Source organism: Benincasa hispida, chromosome 11 (genome assembly GCF_009727055.1).
Source record: "Benincasa hispida cultivar B227 chromosome 11, ASM972705v1, whole genome shotgun sequence".
NCBI lineage: Eukaryota > Viridiplantae > Streptophyta > Magnoliopsida > Cucurbitales > Cucurbitaceae > Benincasa > Benincasa hispida.
Window position 1 is genome coordinate 15561295 of NC_052359.1, and position 17353 is coordinate 15578647.

General features: G+C 28.4%; 1 protein-coding gene across 1 annotated transcript; it reads right to left on the reverse strand.

The window, feature by feature from the left end:
• Positions 1 to 4973: 4973 nt before the first annotated feature.
• On the reverse strand, positions 4974 to 16033 carry LOC120091912 (gibberellin 2-beta-dioxygenase 8-like). Its single transcript, XM_039050077.1, has 3 exons — positions 15447 to 16033; positions 7811 to 8132; positions 4974 to 5358 (listed from the first exon to the last, which is right to left on the reverse strand). Exons 1-3 carry the CDS (start codon positions 15920 to 15922, stop codon positions 5101 to 5103), a joined length of 1056 nt encoding a protein of 351 aa, XP_038906005.1. The 5' UTR covers positions 15923 to 16033; the 3' UTR covers positions 4974 to 5100.
• Between the last annotated feature and the right edge of the window lie 1320 nt (positions 16034 to 17353).

Consider the following 17353-nt stretch of genomic DNA (forward strand, 5'->3'; position numbering starts at 1 on the left):
AATACTTGGCATTGAAATAAGTAGGAACAGGAAAAATTCCTATCTGACTATAAGTCAAAGTTCCTACTGTGAAAAAATCCTTAAAAGGTTTAAAATGTCTGATGCCAAGCCAGTCACCTTACCCCTTGCTCATCACTTTAAACTTTCAGCAGACAACTACCCAAAGGTAGCCTGATGTACCTTATGATTTCAACAAGACTAGATTTGTCTTATGCAGTGAGTTTAGTCAGTAGATACATTTTTAATCTGGGAAATAGGAACTAAGAAGCTACTAAATGGATCCTAAGACACCTCAAACACTCAAAGGATTCTAAATTTAAAATTAATGATTCATCTAACAATGAACTCTATGGTTTTATTGATTCAAATTTTGCAGGTGATTTGGATAAATGTAGGTCCCTCACAGGTTACATATTCCTACTTAGTAACAACATTCTAAGTTAGAGAGCCTATTACAAACAATAATTGCTCGTTCAACAACAGAAGCCAAATTTATTATTGTATCAAAAGCAATTAAGGAAGTACTGTGGCTTAAAGCATTACTAAAAGACTTTGATATCAATAAAATGAAGGTTAAAATCTTTTGTGATAATAAGAGTACTATCTACCTTTCAAAGAATCATCATTTCCACAATCAGACAGAACACATTGACATCAAATATCATTTTGTTTGAGATGAAATTGAGGTAATTAAGATACATACCTCTCAGAACGCTTACGATAGGCTTACAAAGCCAATGGCCATGCAGAAATTGAAAGTCTGCCTTGATTCAATCGGGTTTGTTCTTCTAAAAAGGGGTTGAAAAGAGCATTAGAAGGAGAAAATATTAGCTAAATTTGAAAGGTTAGAAGGTGGCAATTGTTAATTACTTACTGATTTTGCTGAATCCTTCCAAATTGTATCTTATCCCTTTGTTTCTGACATGTATAAATAGAAGCTCTTAGGGTTCTTTTAGATAGACAGAAATTAAGATCATATAAGCGATCGTGAGAGCAACCTATCTGTAATTTTCTCTCCCAACCTCTGAATTCTTCAAGATCTAATAAATCTAAATTCTCCTTTACGTGGGTGTAGGCAAAATTTTGCCGAAGCACTATAAATCGATTTGTAGCTACTTGTTTCTTCTTCTTCATCCCGTCTCCCCTTCTCTTTGTCTCACGTTTCTCTTTTTCTAGTGTTTTCTAGTTTCTGATGGTTGAACAGGTTATCTTTCCCTTTTCACCTCATGCAAATTATTTCTTTACTTGCTGAACGTGTGGCCCCTCTTAGCATACATGTGTATACTTCATAAACCTGCAAGTGGAATTTGTAACACAATTATTGCCAGCTCAGCTCGACTCTGCACACTAAACACAAATAATATTACCAATACAGACAATTATTAACAGCTCAACTCAATCAAACTTTGTGCGTCAAATGCTCCCTTCAATTTTCCCTTTAATATGTAGTGTATGGCCTAATTAGGACCGATTGTCATTCTTTAGGCTTGTTTAATTGGTTGGCGTCTCTTCCTATTGAGCCTCTTATGTATCTGGCCACCTATGTTTTTCTTAGGTTATTTTATTAATATATTTCTCTACTTTAAACAAAAGGTAAAAACCCCTAAATTGGTGGCTAAATCCATAAAAAAAAAATATAAAACAATACTTAGGTGCATTCTAGAGCTGCACCAATTTTTTGTAGCCACTCAAACTACATCGCAGAAAAATTCAAAAGTATTTAAGAAAAAAGAAAAAAAAAAGTTGTTACATAGCAAATTATGACTGAACAACTGGATGAAATGTTAAGAGATGATTGCAATTCATAATATTGTTAGCATAAATACTTTATATCTATATTGAATAGATAAACTCTAGAATCATTCATGTCAAATTGTTAAGAATATATACATACCTGATTCCATTGAAAGATTGATTATGACTTTAAAGTGGCGGCTATTGTCTTCCTCAACCAAATCTCCAAATGTCGTAAGTGGGATCTCTCTCTAGATAAGATTCAAGAAAGACTGCGTGCTTATTGCTCTGGTATATTGGGGACCATAGCCCTAAGGTCTCTTTATATACTAGTTCAATTAGGGTTCCCTTTAAATCCTAATTAATTAGGAATAGGCTTCTGCCCATTAAGTCCATATTCAATTAGAAATCTAGAGTCTTAATTAATTAGATCACATAATAGGGTCCAATCTAATAAATAACCCAGTGTGATAAATTATTAATCCACATACATAATCTATATTTTAATTAAACATATTATTATTTAAATATGTCTAACAAATATACCTAATTTTATTTTCAATAATATTTATTTCAAAGAGAGAACAAAAAGAGGATGACATTTTATTTTTCACTCCCAAAGAATTCTTCCACTCTCCATCATTGATTCATTGACAGTGCTGTCGCTTCATCCCTTTAAATGGGTTCATCAAGTCCATGCATTGTATTTGTAGCATAATAGCCTCTTCACTTGTCGATGGCATGTCTTATATATATTGATTTCGAAAAGGATGGATTATCAAAAAACCAACTAAGATCTCCACTTTAATCTCCAGTAAGAGCCATTTTAGCTTTTGAAAATGATGGATTATCCAACTTTGAAATACAAGGAATGATTAAGTGCTTTAAAATCATCCTTCATTTTCTAAAGCTTAATTAAGTTTTTAAGATTAATCTATGATTTAGACTACTTAATCATGAATAAAACTCAACATAGCTTTTTGTTTTGGTTTATAAGGTTTTATTTTTTTCAAATGTACGACAAAAAATCTAGGGTTTTTTTTTAAAAAAAATATAATAAAATGAACTAAAATATTTACTTCATATAGTCAAATTTATGATAGATATAAATAATAATCGTGATATTTTATTATATTTATAAATATTTTCAACCATTTTTTATTTAAAATAAAATTTCCAAAATCTAAAGTCAAAAAGTTAGAAAGAGAGTCGGTGAATCCTATGCACTTATTGCGGCCGGGTCTTCCAGAAACATGGTCCAAAATTGTTGTTGTTTGAAGATAATAATTATATTTAAATAAATAAAATATTGGTTTTCGTACATTTTGGTTGTTATAATGTTTTTGTCTTAGAGTTGGTAGTTATGGGCGAAATGATAAAAATCATATAAAATTTATATTAAAAATTTTGGTAGAACATAACTATGGTCTATACATTGTATGAACAAGGTGAAACTAATGAAGGGAACATATCGCTTGTTCTTATGATCAAAACTTATCAACTTTTCTTATCTTGGTTTAAATTTAAAATTATTATTAAGTTTTATTTGGTAACCATTCGAATTTGAAAAATAATTAAACTTTTAGATTCTACTTCTTATCGATATTTGTAAAAGTTTAAGTTAAATGTTAAAAACTTAAAAAGAAATAATTTTTGTTTCTAAATTTTAATTAAAACTTCAAAATGTTTCTTTGAGGAAGTTGAAAATCGTGACAACGAAATTAAAATAAAACGAACATAAATTTTAAAAACAAAAGATTAAAAACCACATCGTTAGTATACGAGTTTTAAATTATATTACTTTTAGGATATATGCAACAAACTGCACCATGTAGCTAATTAACATAAATGCTTGCTCAACCTATAGGTTCGCAGCTTTAAGACTCTTTGCTAAATTAATTGTCCTTAATGTGTGTATATAAAATATTAATTTACTAGTATGGAAATTATTTTTCATTCATTTAATATAGGAAAATTATTATAAATGATAAAATTACCAAAAATATTTATAAATAATAGTAAAATATCACAGTTTATCTGCAATATACCGTGATAGACTACTATCTATATCTATTATCACAGACAGACAAGGAAATTTTGCTATGTTTGTAAATATTTTTATTCATTTTTCTATATCTGAAAATAACCCTTTAATATATATATAACTCATTTTAAAAAAAGGAAAATTATTTTAAATGGTAAAACTGTTGAAATTATTTACAAGATATAGCAAAATTTTAGAACTATCAATGATGGACGTTGATAGACCAATTGTCTATCAATATCACTATCTATCAGCGTCTATCATTGATAGTTCTAAAATTTTGCTATATTTTGTAAATATTTTGGTTTATTTTTCTATATTTAAAAAGAGCCCTTAAAAAACAAGATACTTCACATTTTGACCACGTTTACCCTAGTGAAAACATAATAAATCAATGGTAATGAGAAAAGTGGGCCTCATTTGATTAACTTTGGTGTTGTTTAGTGTGTTCTGCACATATATTGACATTTGGGGCCCACTTTCAAATTTGTAATAAAAAAATGCAAATTGATTGATGAACGAAGGGTGGTCAATCCAATTGTGTATGGAAATTACGTCGTACTATTACAATTATCGTTACAGTTATTGTTACGATTACCATTATTATTATTATTTCAAAGGAAAAATTATGAATTTTGATACTTTTACTGTTACGATTACTGTTATCATTATTGTTTGATCCTCAAAAGCAAAGGTAAACAGTGACGAAAAATTTGATAAAATTCATAACTTTAATTAAATGCGTAATCAAAAGCAATCCAATTACATTTGTGTTTGTGTCCTATTACAATTGATCTACCAATAGAATTTTTTACGATTACACCAATTTTCATTACGAATTGATAAACGTGACATTCATTTCATTCGTTTCCCTTTGATATACAATTGTAGATTTGTCACCCACATAACCAGACTGTCAATGTTAGAGATTCAGTTGTTTAATTTTAAAAAGTAGAAGAACTAAATCAACAGAAGGATAAGGGCCAAGGAAAATAGAATTAATGTATAGGTTTCTATACTTAAAAGCAATTGAAGAAGTTGTTTCCAAAACTCTTTTTTATTTTGTTTACTTTTTGTTATAGTTTCTATACTTCAAAGCAATTGAAGAAGTTGTAATTTAAAAATGATGAAGAGTTGGATGATCAAAATGGTGATTTAAAGTAGACAATAAGTTTATAAATATAGAAGAAAGTGATAGGATGTGAAAATATTTGATACAAGAACATACACCCCAAATAGCCTTCCTAGTACTAGTTTAATATAATTATTTTGCTCTCATATAGTTAGGTAGAGTAATTAATGGACATTAGACACAATTTGAGTCATTGACCCAAATGAGGCAAGATGTTGTGCAAGAAAAACCTTGAAAGGCCTACTTTGTTGCCTGTTTTCTCTACATCTTTTTCTATTTGTTGTCTATACTCTTTGTAGCTGAACTGCCTGTAAATGCTTGGTTTCAACCAACTCTCAATCATCACATCATCAGATGGGCAATAGAAATATGCAAAGGAAAATCTTTCTACTCCTTCAGAAGCAACCACTCTGTGTTTAAGGCTCCTAAAAACATCATTGCTCACAACCTGCACCCATCACAAAATATTCTTTTTACCATTTAAGATCACTTTCTTCACAAAAGGCTGCTAATATATATGTACATATATATGTTTATGTTCTCTACATGGCCTTTTGATCTTTTCCTATATGTTATTCTTGAGAATAAGTATTTTTTTTTCTTTTTTTAGGACAATCGTCGCGGAGATGGAGGATCGAACCTTTGACTTATGGGATGGGAAGGAAGGTCGTGCTAATTACCGTTGAGTTTAAGTTCATTTTGCTGAGAAGAAACGATCTTTTAAGGTTACAATTTAATTTTGCTGATTCTTTAGGGTATTTAGTTCTTGATTTGAAATCTATAGATATGAAGTTTATTTAGTCTTTCTCCAGTTTCAAGTTTATGGAATTGTTATTTCATCTTTTCTGATTACTACCACCAGAAAACATCCAACCGCAAGATATAAGTTTTAGGCAGTGACTTAAGTGTCAAAGGAATTTCAAATCTAATTTTAAATGGTTTTGTTATTAGCCTTTTATTTTTTAAAACAAATCTGTTTTGCAAACAATTATTTCTGGTTTTTCACTCAGAAAGTCATTTCAAATAGGTCGGTAATTTATCTAAAAAATAGGTATTGATATCTCTATTTCTAAAGATAATACTTGGGTGCATCCGAAGATGCATTTATATTTATGTATCATTTCTCATCACTCACATTAAAAAGAATTAAAATATTAAAAAACAAGAATTTATCACTTGATAAATTATATTATAATTGGACAATTTAGTGAGATAATTAAAAAAGAAAAGAAGAAGAATTAAAAATATCCCAAAAAAATAAATTTGTAACTCCTTTATTATAATAATAATAATAATAATAATAATATTTTGGAATCTGAAATTTGGCTAAGATATAACAGCTTGATAGTTTAAAAAAGAAAATAGTTGTATAAAACAAAAAGTTCATAAAAACTGAAAATTCAAAACAAAATAAATCATAGTGCAATCTGTCCAAAACTTATTTTCATACGTTTAATAATAATATATTTTTTGTTTCTTATTAAAATTGTAGTAGTCTTTTAAAAAGAAAAGCTAACGTCATATAAGTTGTTTATTTTATTTTCATTTTTAAACAAATACTTTGAGGGCTTACCCAAAATTTTAAAAATCGACTTTTTTTTCTTTTTCTTTTCAAAGTAAAGTTTAGTCAAGTATTCTAAAAATTAGTTTTCAACCTAATGAGTTAAAACGTATACAAATCTTTCTTAAAGATGAAGGGTTCGAAATACTTCATTTAGATAAAAGAAAATGCCTTGCTTAAATGTAATTGTATGCTCATGTATACATACTCATAAATTTTTATGTTTTTTCATTATCTAGTTCCACTCATTTTCTTAAAAATCAAGTCGAGTTACAAAAACTTAAAAAAAAGAAAAAAGAAGGTTTCCAACGTTTTTTTTTTTTTTTTTTTTTTTTTTTTTTTTTTATTTGACTAGAAATTCAAGTGTTTCTTTAAGATTAATGAAAACCTTAAGGGAAACATTGGGAGAAAAGAAACATAAATTGCAAAAACAGAAAACTAAAAATAAAAACCCTATTTAAAAAAAAAACAGGAAATTTTTCAAAGAAAGGCCTAGGGGGCAAGAATCATGAAATGCTCTTTTTTCCAAAAGCGGGTCCTTTTCTAGCATATGCTTAGCTGCACCAATAACTGATGCCTATTGGAAAAGAGTACCAAAATTCTCTCTTGGGCTAGTTGTGATTGGTTGGATTCGTGTGTGGTAGTAACCCTTTCGTTTTTAGTTTTTGTTTTTTTAAAATCAAGTCTATTTTTTTTCAATTTCTTATAATGAATGATATCTTAATTTGAATAAAAGAGTTGAGTTTTTTTAGCCAAATTTCAAATTCTAAATACAAATGTTTTAAAAAACTTCCTTTGTTTTTTTAGTTTCTAAACTTTGGCTTAGTTTTTTAAAACATTGGTAAAAGTAAATAACAAAGCATGAGGTAGAATGAGTGTTTATAGGCTTAATTAATTTTTAGAAACAAAAAACTAAAATCCAAATATTTGCCAAACATGGCCAAAATCATTATCAAACAAAACCTAAATGCCTATCAAATGGAGCCTAAAACTAGTTCTACTAAACCGAAAAACTCAAGATACATATACATTTATATATTTCTTAACACTCTAAAAGCCTTTTGTTTTGAAAACGTCCTAATTAGGGTATGGGCAACACATTTTATTTAAGTTGTCTAACAATATTTCTAAAAATTTGCAAATATAGTAAAATTTATCGAAGATAGACTTTATCGTTTATTGACTCCTATTAGCAATATGGTCTATAATTGGTAAACTCTGAAAACTAGATCTAAATTTTACTATATTTGCAAATTCTTTTGTATTGTACTAAATTTCCAAATAGTTGGAGTGATATGAAAAGAGAAAACCGAAGAAAGGTAAGTGTATGGAGGTGTACCTGAAATAAGTCACCGATGTTGACAAGCAAAGCTTGTGGGTTAGGTTTAACAGGAAACCATTTTCCAGCTTTCATGAGTTGCAAACCACTGGTTTGAGGTTGGTAAAGTATTGTGAGATAATCACTGTCGGTGTGAGGAATTAAGCCATAGACTTTAGAAGCAAATGGACAAGGTGGATATCTATTCAGTCGAAAGCTGCTCTTTCCTTTTTCACATCTTTCTTTGAAGTAACTTGATTTTATTCCCAAGCTTTGCCCTAATACCTCTGATATGTTCTCTGCTAACCTCCCAAACTTCTTCACCACGCCTTCCATTGTTGATCTGTTTCTCTCAAAATACACTCAAACTCAGTCACACCAATAACATATGCTTTTATAATATAAGACCAAAACCTAAAACCCACTCATTTGTTTCATAACTATTTTGTTTTATATACCCAATTTTGAGATGAGATTCATCAAAATGTGGCTTTTTCGTTTTCAGTTGTTTTGTAATTATGATACTTTTTTTATTGTTTTGATTAATTGGAAGGTTTCTTTCTAGCCAGCTTATTCATTTGGACGTTCCTTGTTCCTTTTGATCAATGAATTATCGTTTCTTCAATAAAGAATACATTTTAGGATTTTTTTTTTTTTTTTTTTTTTTTTAATTTGAACTATGTTTTGAAAAACTTGTTTTTATTTTCAAAATTTAACTTAAAAAAGTTTCAGAAATGAAAGAGATACTTAAGTCTCATTTAATAATCATTTTGTTTGTAATGTTTTGTTTTTTAAATTTATTTTTGTTTTCTCCTTATTTCTTAGTAAAAAATCTAAAAACCAAAAACAAGTTTTTTTTTGTTTAAGTTTTGGGTCCTAAAATATAAAACAAGTTTTTAAAAACTTCTGGTTTAGTTTTTGAAAATATTGAGAGAAAGTGAGCAACATAATATATAAATCCAGAAGTGATAGTAGAGCTCACAAGCTTAATTTTCAAACTCCAAATACAAAAAAATAATGCCTCATATGGTAACTATTTGATTTTTTTATTTTTTGTTCTTTAAAAATTAAGCCTACATATTCTATTTCCACCTCTAGATTTCTTCCTTTCATTCTCTACTTTTTACCAATTGTTTAAAAAATAAGCCAAAATTTGAAAACTAAAAAAAAGTAGATTTCAAAAACTTGTTTTTTTTTTTTTTTTTTTTTTAAATTTTGCTAAAAATTTAACCATTGTACTTACAAAAGATGCAAATCATTATAAGAAATGGGAGGAAGTAAACTTAATTTTCAAAAATAAAAAAACAAAAAACAAAATGATTACCAAATGAAACCTAAATGATTATCAATTGAGACCTAAATTATTTATCATTTTTAACTTGTCAAGGGGCTTTTAATTTGATTAGCGCATTAGATTTAATAACTATGAGGGTTTAATTATTTAAAGGGGCGGGAGAATTCACATAAAAATGTGCAACTTTAGAAAGACTCGTTGGTTTCTCTAATAAAACGCAATACATTTGAAACCTTCTACACACGCCTTCTTTAAATCAACTCTAAATTTCAAGAACAAAATTTGAGCCAAAATTTTAAATAATAAGTAACGATGAGAAAATTAGTTTGACATAACTCCTTGGTCTTTGTCAAATATATATAAAAGAAAGAAAATTGCTCCCCCCAAAACTTCTCATTTGTACAAGTATTTATTTAATTTCATAAAATTAGTAATAGAAAACATGTTTCACAGTTATAAATATAGCAGCAGTCAGACCTAAAGTATTAGCAAATATAGCACAATATCAAAGAATTTGTAGATATAACAAAATTTTGATCAACTCTCAAAACCTATCAGTGGTAGACCATATCACTGGTAGGAGTCTATCACTGATAGATTTTGCTATATTTGCAATTCTTTAAAAATAGTGTTATACACTTAATAATTATTCCTAAAAGTACTATCCATTGTAATTACCTTAAATAAAAATCTCTCCCGAGAGAAATTTTCTAATAAACCTTGATAAAGAATGACAAAAAAAAGAAGAAGAAGAAGAAGAAGAGATATTTTGTTATTTTAAAAATGAAAAAAAAAGGTGAAAAGGCACACATGGGGAAAATGGGAGATTTTTGTTTGTCATGTTTTTGGGAAACAAAGTATATATATGAGAGAAGCAATAATGAAAGGAAAAGTGTAGTAAGAGCCAAAATGAATTTGTTGCATAAAAACCGAGCAGAAAAAAAAAAGAAAAAAAAAAAAAAAAAAAGAAGAAGATAAGATAATGGAAGAGGGGGTATGCCCCCACGAGACTACAAACTTGTTCATGTGATGGTCACGTGATGGGGTGGTGTCAAACTATGAGCATTGCCCTTTTAGCCATGCACTCTCTGTTGCTGTGGAAGCACCCCTTCTCAGGTACTTCACATGCCCTTTCAGTCCTAGTGGGGTCCCTACCCTAAATCTTCTTTAATATATATATATATATTATATACTATGTATATACATAAGTATGTTGTATACGCTTCCTTTAATCTTATCCTCATTATAGGTCTAGTCACGTCGTAACAACAATACTTATTTTTGTACTTTCTCATTCAATCACTTTAAAAAAAAAAAAAAAAACTTTAGTGTCCCTCGATTATACCCATCTTTGTGCAACCCACCTAAGTGTTCAATCACAAATTTCCATGTGACAATCTTTTCTTTTTCTTTTTAAAAAAGATATGTTTTTATATCTTTTCATTTTTAATTGAAAGGGAGTCCGAATTTTATATATATTAAAAAAAGTAAGAAGAATTTATCACATGAAATATTAAGACTGAATAATTAGATAAAATATGCACAAAGATCGATATAACATATACTTAATATTTTTGTACGGGTATTACACATAAAAGTTTATTTGAGTAAGAATTGTTTCCACTATGGATTTTGTTTGTATAGTCCAAAGTTGTGAAGAGTATGATAGATTTGATAAGAATGTTTCTTTATCTTTTTAACGACTTTAATTTCTTAATCCTACCAACTATATAATGGTGTATTATTTTTAAGTGTTTAATTTTGAAGAAAAGTAATTTTAAAAAAGAATTTAATTAAAGTGTGTGGCAATCAAAATAACTTGTGAAACACTTTCAACGTATATTTTAAACCATTTTGATTAAAAAAAAAGTTTAAATAAAAATATTTTTTTTAAGAATATTTTTTTCTCTAGTTAATCCAAATAAGCTCTAAGATATTGAAAGTTACTTATATCCTAAGTTTCTTAATGGCATATTTGAGGGTAATTTTGAAACTATTAAAATCATTTATATCGTATCTTTAATAATTTGAAATCAATTTTGATTTTATGAAAATAACATTTAAAAGGTGTAAAACCAAGCCTCAACTTAAATTTAAATTATTAAAAGTACCATCTCTCAAACTTTTCCTAAATCCCACATCCTTAATAAAGAGTACAACATTTTATAAAACACATTTGTGTATGTGAATCAAACAATTTTTTACAACTGATCAGACACTTCAGACTATTAGTTTGTCAATAATAACAATAGGGATCTTCAATTGAAAAATATTTATTGTAGTCAACTAGAAATATTAAGAATTTGGAAATTTTGTTTGATTGTCAAGTGAAAAGTGAGTTAATTTTTTTTTACAAGATACTTAGAAGATTAATTAAATTATAAATTTGATCTCTATGATTTAAAGAAAGTTAGAATTTAATTCTTACGGTTTTAAGAGTTAGAGTTCAATTCTCATGATTTGATAAAATCTTATAAATAGTTTCTATAGTATGATAAATCCTCATAAATAATTTCTACTGTAGGAATCATTTAAGATCATTTTATCAAACTTTAGGAACTAAACTCTAATTATAATCCATAATGACTAAATTCTAATTTTTTTCTAAATCGAACCAAATTTATTATTTAACCTATTTAGAAAGCTAAAAGTAAAAATGTTTTTAAGGGAGCGTTTGGTCCATAGAGTTAAATTGGTAATTATTGTCTGAGGAGTTAAATTATCTTGAGAGTTAAATTGTTTATATTTGGAGTGTAGAGTTGAGTTAAGTTGGTAATTATTATTTGTGTTGGGGTATTGAGTTGAGTTAAGATGAGTTAAAAAGTCTTTTTTTTTAGTTTGCTATTGTTCATTTTAATTTTCAACTATATACATATTTTTCTAGGATTTTTAAGACAAAAACAAGAAGATTTCCAACTTTTTCCATTCTAAAAACATAATAAATTCTCTATAAAGTATTCATATGCTAAACACAAAATTTCGAATTCAAATTTCTAACACTCAATTACATAACATATATTTTTTCTCCATTGGAACACGAAAAAACCAATGAAAAATCCTATAGATCTAATATATTCTCAAGAAATTGAAACCCAAAAATCCAATGAAAAACCTACAGTTCTAACATACTTGAAATCGAAGCTAAAAAATTCATTGATAAAAACTCTATAGATCCAAAATCATGGGCAAATCTGATATGCAAGGAATAATAAAACATGGGAAGAAGACAGATCCAAAACCCATAACAAAAGCTCCAAAAAAAAATGTAGATCTGACCAAAAAAACGAAAGATAAATAAGAAAAATAGTTGGATCTCCAATAAATAACTACACATGTAGTAGATCTTAGGGAAAAAAAATGAAAACAACCCTAAAAAAATATACAGAGAAGAGCAAAGAGTGATTCAATAAGAAAAGACCCATACTATTAAGCGAGAAGAGAAAAATATGAGGAAAAGAAACAGATGGGACAAAGAGGACCAACCAGATGAATGAAGAAGAGAGAAGATGAGAGAGATAAGAATGGGAGTAATGTGAAGAGACGGGTGAGTGAGAGAGAGAAACGACAGATGAGAGTAATGAGAGAGTTAAGAGGAGAGTTTGAGAAAATGCACCGATTTAAGGGTGTTGAGAGGAAGTGAAATGGTGGGTTATTAAAATTACCGTTTTTATTTTATCAATGAGCCAAACATTGAGTGGGTTTTTTTCGCCCACTTAACTCAACTCTCTCAAGATTATCAAACGCCCCCTAAGTACTTAATGTACGGAGATTTATAATGTTCCCACCTAAAAGTATTACTTTTTAAAGGTCATTTCAAGTTTAGAAGATGAAAAAAACAAAGTACATAAATTAAACTTTTCTACCTACCCTTGCTTTGCCATTCTAGACTTTTCAAACACATGAGCCAAACCAAAAAGGTTGTAATATATTTCTCCATTTTATAGTTATTAATAATTTTGTAATTTTTAAGTGAGCTGTATGGAAGTACTTTTTTTTGTTTGGTACTCACATGAAGTAAATGATGACATTGAATTCAAAACAAGTAAAGCAAGTGAAAAAGGTTAAAAAAACAATTGAAAACTTCCAATCAAAAGACAGAAAAAGGAAAGGTACTATTTTATTTGTATTATTTGTATTTCTTTATTTATTTATTCTTTGAAAAAGCAAAAATACTCTTCTTTGTGTTCATACACTAGACAGTATGTAACATTTTGTTGCTTTTTTAGGGGAAAGGAGCAAGACAGAGGAATGGAGCAGTAACTTCTAGGGATTACTTACTTCTTGTAACCCTACTTTTGATTTAACCTTTTTAAACTTTGAAAAACAAGAAACCTTTTAGGAACAAAAGTTTTAACTGAAAATTTAAAATTTCAAAATTTCCAGCTGAAATATTGCTACTATTTGGTTTATATTAGATACGAAAAAATTTAGGTGCAACCATTATTGCATCCCATCTCTGACTGCACCTAATGAAAAGTTGACCATAAAAAATAATAAAATATATTTTTTTTGGCTAAAAGGAGGAGGCTATGAGAATTAGGTGCAACCTAAATATTGCTTTATTAAATCTAAGCTCTTTTCTAGTTGACACATATTCACTATCGCTCTCAATTTCTCTGTTTTTCGGTAATTACTACTTTTGTATGTTGCTCACATACGAATTTTATATCGAAGTATCCTCCTTCTAAAAGAAAATCATGATTGTTTAAGGATGCATTGATTTTTACATTCTGATTTTGTAGGATTAAGGACCTGAATTTTGTGCAACATGATGTTTAGGGTAGCCCTAAAACCCTGTACTAGGGTTATCAATCAATCACAATAGCTGTACTAAGCTTTTGACTTTTTGATTTCAGATATCAAACCAATCCTTGTTTTTAAGAAGATTCAAGAATTCTTGAGAACAAAGATTCATAAATAGTGTTGAACAATAGAAAACAAATGCACAGTAAACTTTTTACCATTGCAGCTTCATAAAAACACATCACTATTTCTACAAAAGAGGTTAAAGAATATTTCAAGTCTCTAATTAATCATTTAGTTCTTGAACTTTAATTTATAACAATATAGTTTCTATATTTTTAAATGAGCAATAAAACTCTCATTTTCATATAGTAAAAAAAATAATAATTCAGTTTTTAATTTTTTTTTTTTGCCACATATGACAAACTTTTATTGGAGGTGTTCCCAGGGCTACACAAAAAGTTGCATGCAACCAAGACAACACTCAAATATTTTCTTTTTAAATTTGTGATCAATTAATGCATCGGACATCTCAACTAGGTTGACACCTCCTTAATATACATTATGTATTTTTCATTTATAACAATTTAATTCCAATTATGAAAATCTCATCAAAATTTAGTGTCAAATTTTATTAGGTAACAGTTTAGTATTTGTAAGTTTTTAGATAAATTTAGGTGTCCCTAATCTCTTTATCAATTTAGTATTTTCATGAATTGCATTGTTATATAAATATAAAATTGAAAGTTTGAGGATCGTTCTTATACTTTTTAATTCGGTCTTTATACTTTTAAATTTATAACAATGTAACAAATGAAAGTTTAGAAACTGAATTGTTATTTAAACGAAAAGTTTGAGGACTAATTTTTGTTTCATGATCACTATGTATATATATATATAATAACCAAGTTATATCACTAATCTCTTTCTTCTGCATAATGTAGCTCTCTCTCTCTCTCTCTATATATATATATATAATATTGTACTTATAATCAATTAAGAGAAGTTCTGAAGTTTTAATTCTTCAAGCCAAAGTTCAGATGAACTATGACCACATCAGAGAGTTTCATTTCAAGGAAACTTCTAAATTTATCTCTTGTCTAACTTTTCCTTCTCTTTCGGTTGATAATTAATTAAATATGGTTTTAGATACACTTAATTATGTTATGGAAAAATAGTACTTATTAACAAGTTAATTTATCTTTATATAGATTAGACCCATCATAGAAGCCTGTCAAAATCTTCTTTGTGGCCGTTTCCTCTTTTTGTTTGATGAATTGTGATTAGCACAAGATCATGATGTGATTCATCAACTTAATACCATCTGGTGATTACATTTAAATTAAGAAAAAAAAACCCTAATCTTTGATTATGTGTTTTTTAAATAATATTTTGTCTTTAGTCCTCAAGATCAAAGCTTCTTTCAATATTGTTATATAGTTTTCCGCTCTGTTGTAAGTCTAGTAACGAAGTATATGTTTTTAAAAAACAAAATAAGAAAATTTAGAAAAAGCGGTGAAGATGAAGAAGAAGAAGAAGAAAGAATCCAAAATACAAGGGAAGAGGTAAGAAAGAAAGAAAATGAGTTAAAGTAAGGGGAAATTAAGGTTAATAATATACCTGAGGGTAAGATGGTCGTTCAAGCTTGAAACCTCCAAAACAGCAATATGGAAAGCTTCAGACCAAGAAATTTGAGTTGGAGAAATAGCCACAGGGTTACCCCAGCGGTAAGTACCAGCCAAATTAAGAAAGTTACTCAAACTTTTGTTTGCAAAAGGTTGATTAAACACTTTCTTTTGCTCATAAATCATTGCCTTCAATACCTTCTCAGGAACCCCATGATTCAATATTTGGAAAAAACCCCAATTTCTTGCTGCTTCCACTATCTCATTCTTGCACTTCTCTTTCTCTAAATTCCCCATCTTTAAAAGCCCTAAATCAATCATTGGTAACTCTATTTCATCTTCACATTCCTCCACTACTTCATCATGATCATCTTCTTCTTCAGCTTTTAATCTTCCATTTTTACCCTCCATTTCATCTTTCATCAGAGCATAATACCTTACTTCTAATGGAGGTTCAATCTCCATACTCATACTGAAATAAAAAAAACAAGTCTCTATCACCTCCTTATTATGCAAACCCCCAAAACCCAAATAAACTGATCAAAATAAAATGTTCAAATGAATTACATCATAATTTAAGGCATTCTCATGATGTATTTAGGTTTAGCCTTCCAAAATGAAATGAAGAACTATATATATATATATATGTATATATATTCTAAAAGCTTTATGTAGTTCAAGAGATATTGACATGCCAACACAGATTTTTTCACTCTTTTTTTTTTTTTTTGGTGAAAGAGTGTAGTGTAGCCTAGCTTTTTGAAGTTCTAGGAAAGACAGTGTTAAATGCTTTTCAAACCATACAATAAAATATCTTTTTATCATTTATATCTGACATGTTATGTTTACATATACATCATGGAAACTTCTCTGTTTTCATTACCTCATATGTTGAATTATTTTTTATACTTTATATTATGTTGATTTTTTTTTTTTAAAGTACAATGAGTTGGTTTTTTAAGAGAAAAAAGAAATGGGTAGAAAAATAAATTTCCTCTCTAGTATGAAGCTGCAAAAGAAAAGCTTACCGATAAAAGATATAATCAAAGACAAATTTAGTATAGATCCAAAGGGGATTCGAGTCTCCATCAACTTTATGTTCTTTATGATATATATAAACTGACATAATATCAAAATTATTAGCTAGTTTAGTATTAAATTTGTTTTTCAACCTCTTTAGACCTAGGTTCAAGTCTCATTCATTACATTTATTTTTACTAAATTATATCAAGCTCCCAGCAATAAAATTTATGGATCCACCACTATTGCCAATAAAAAGTATGTCTTTTTTTTTTTTTTTTTTTACAAATCTCAATATGACAATTTGAGCTCTCAACTTTAAGAAAAGAAGTATATGTCAATTATTGCCAAGCTATGCTGATGTTGATGAACATAGAAAAATATTAAAATCAAAATTAGCTCGACACATTGCAACATATATTTTGATGATCAACCTCTTCATACCTTTGATTATTGCACCAAAAAACCTAAATTTGTTGGAGATGAACTTAATATATGGTTAACCTTCTCTTAGCTCTAAAATGCAATCAAACTTCCGTTCGTGATCAACATGGTTTAATTAAGCGTATGTCAAACTAAGATTATGAGAGGTTTTTTTGAACAAGTTTTTAGAGAGTGGGATCAAAAGATGGTATATGCATTGAAATATCTCAATTAGATTAACATATTTTTAGCACCCTCATTATATCCCAATCCAAAAGGAACGATGAGAGGAGTGAGTTAGGCCATGAAGTTTGGGACTATTATATATAATAATGTATCAAAAAGTTTTGTGATTAGGTGGAAGAAGCTGAATCAAAATTATGAGATTTTGTGATTGAGAATTCTATGGCTGAGTGAAGAACACGCGGTTGAGTGTGTCATCAGAGAAAAAATTGTGAA

Coding starts and splice junctions, on each gene's coding strand:
- LOC120091912 (XM_039050077.1), bottom strand. CDS start 15,922: ATGAGTATGGAGATTGAACCTCCATTAGAAGTAAGGTATTATGCTCTG. Junction 8,133..15,446: donor AACGACCATCTTACCCTCAG/GTATATTATTAA, acceptor TGAGAGAAACAG/ATCAACAATGGAAGGCGTGG. Junction 5,359..7,810: donor ACATCGGTGACTTATTTCAG/GTACACCTCCAT, acceptor TGATGGGTGCAG/GTTGTGAGCAATGATGTTTT.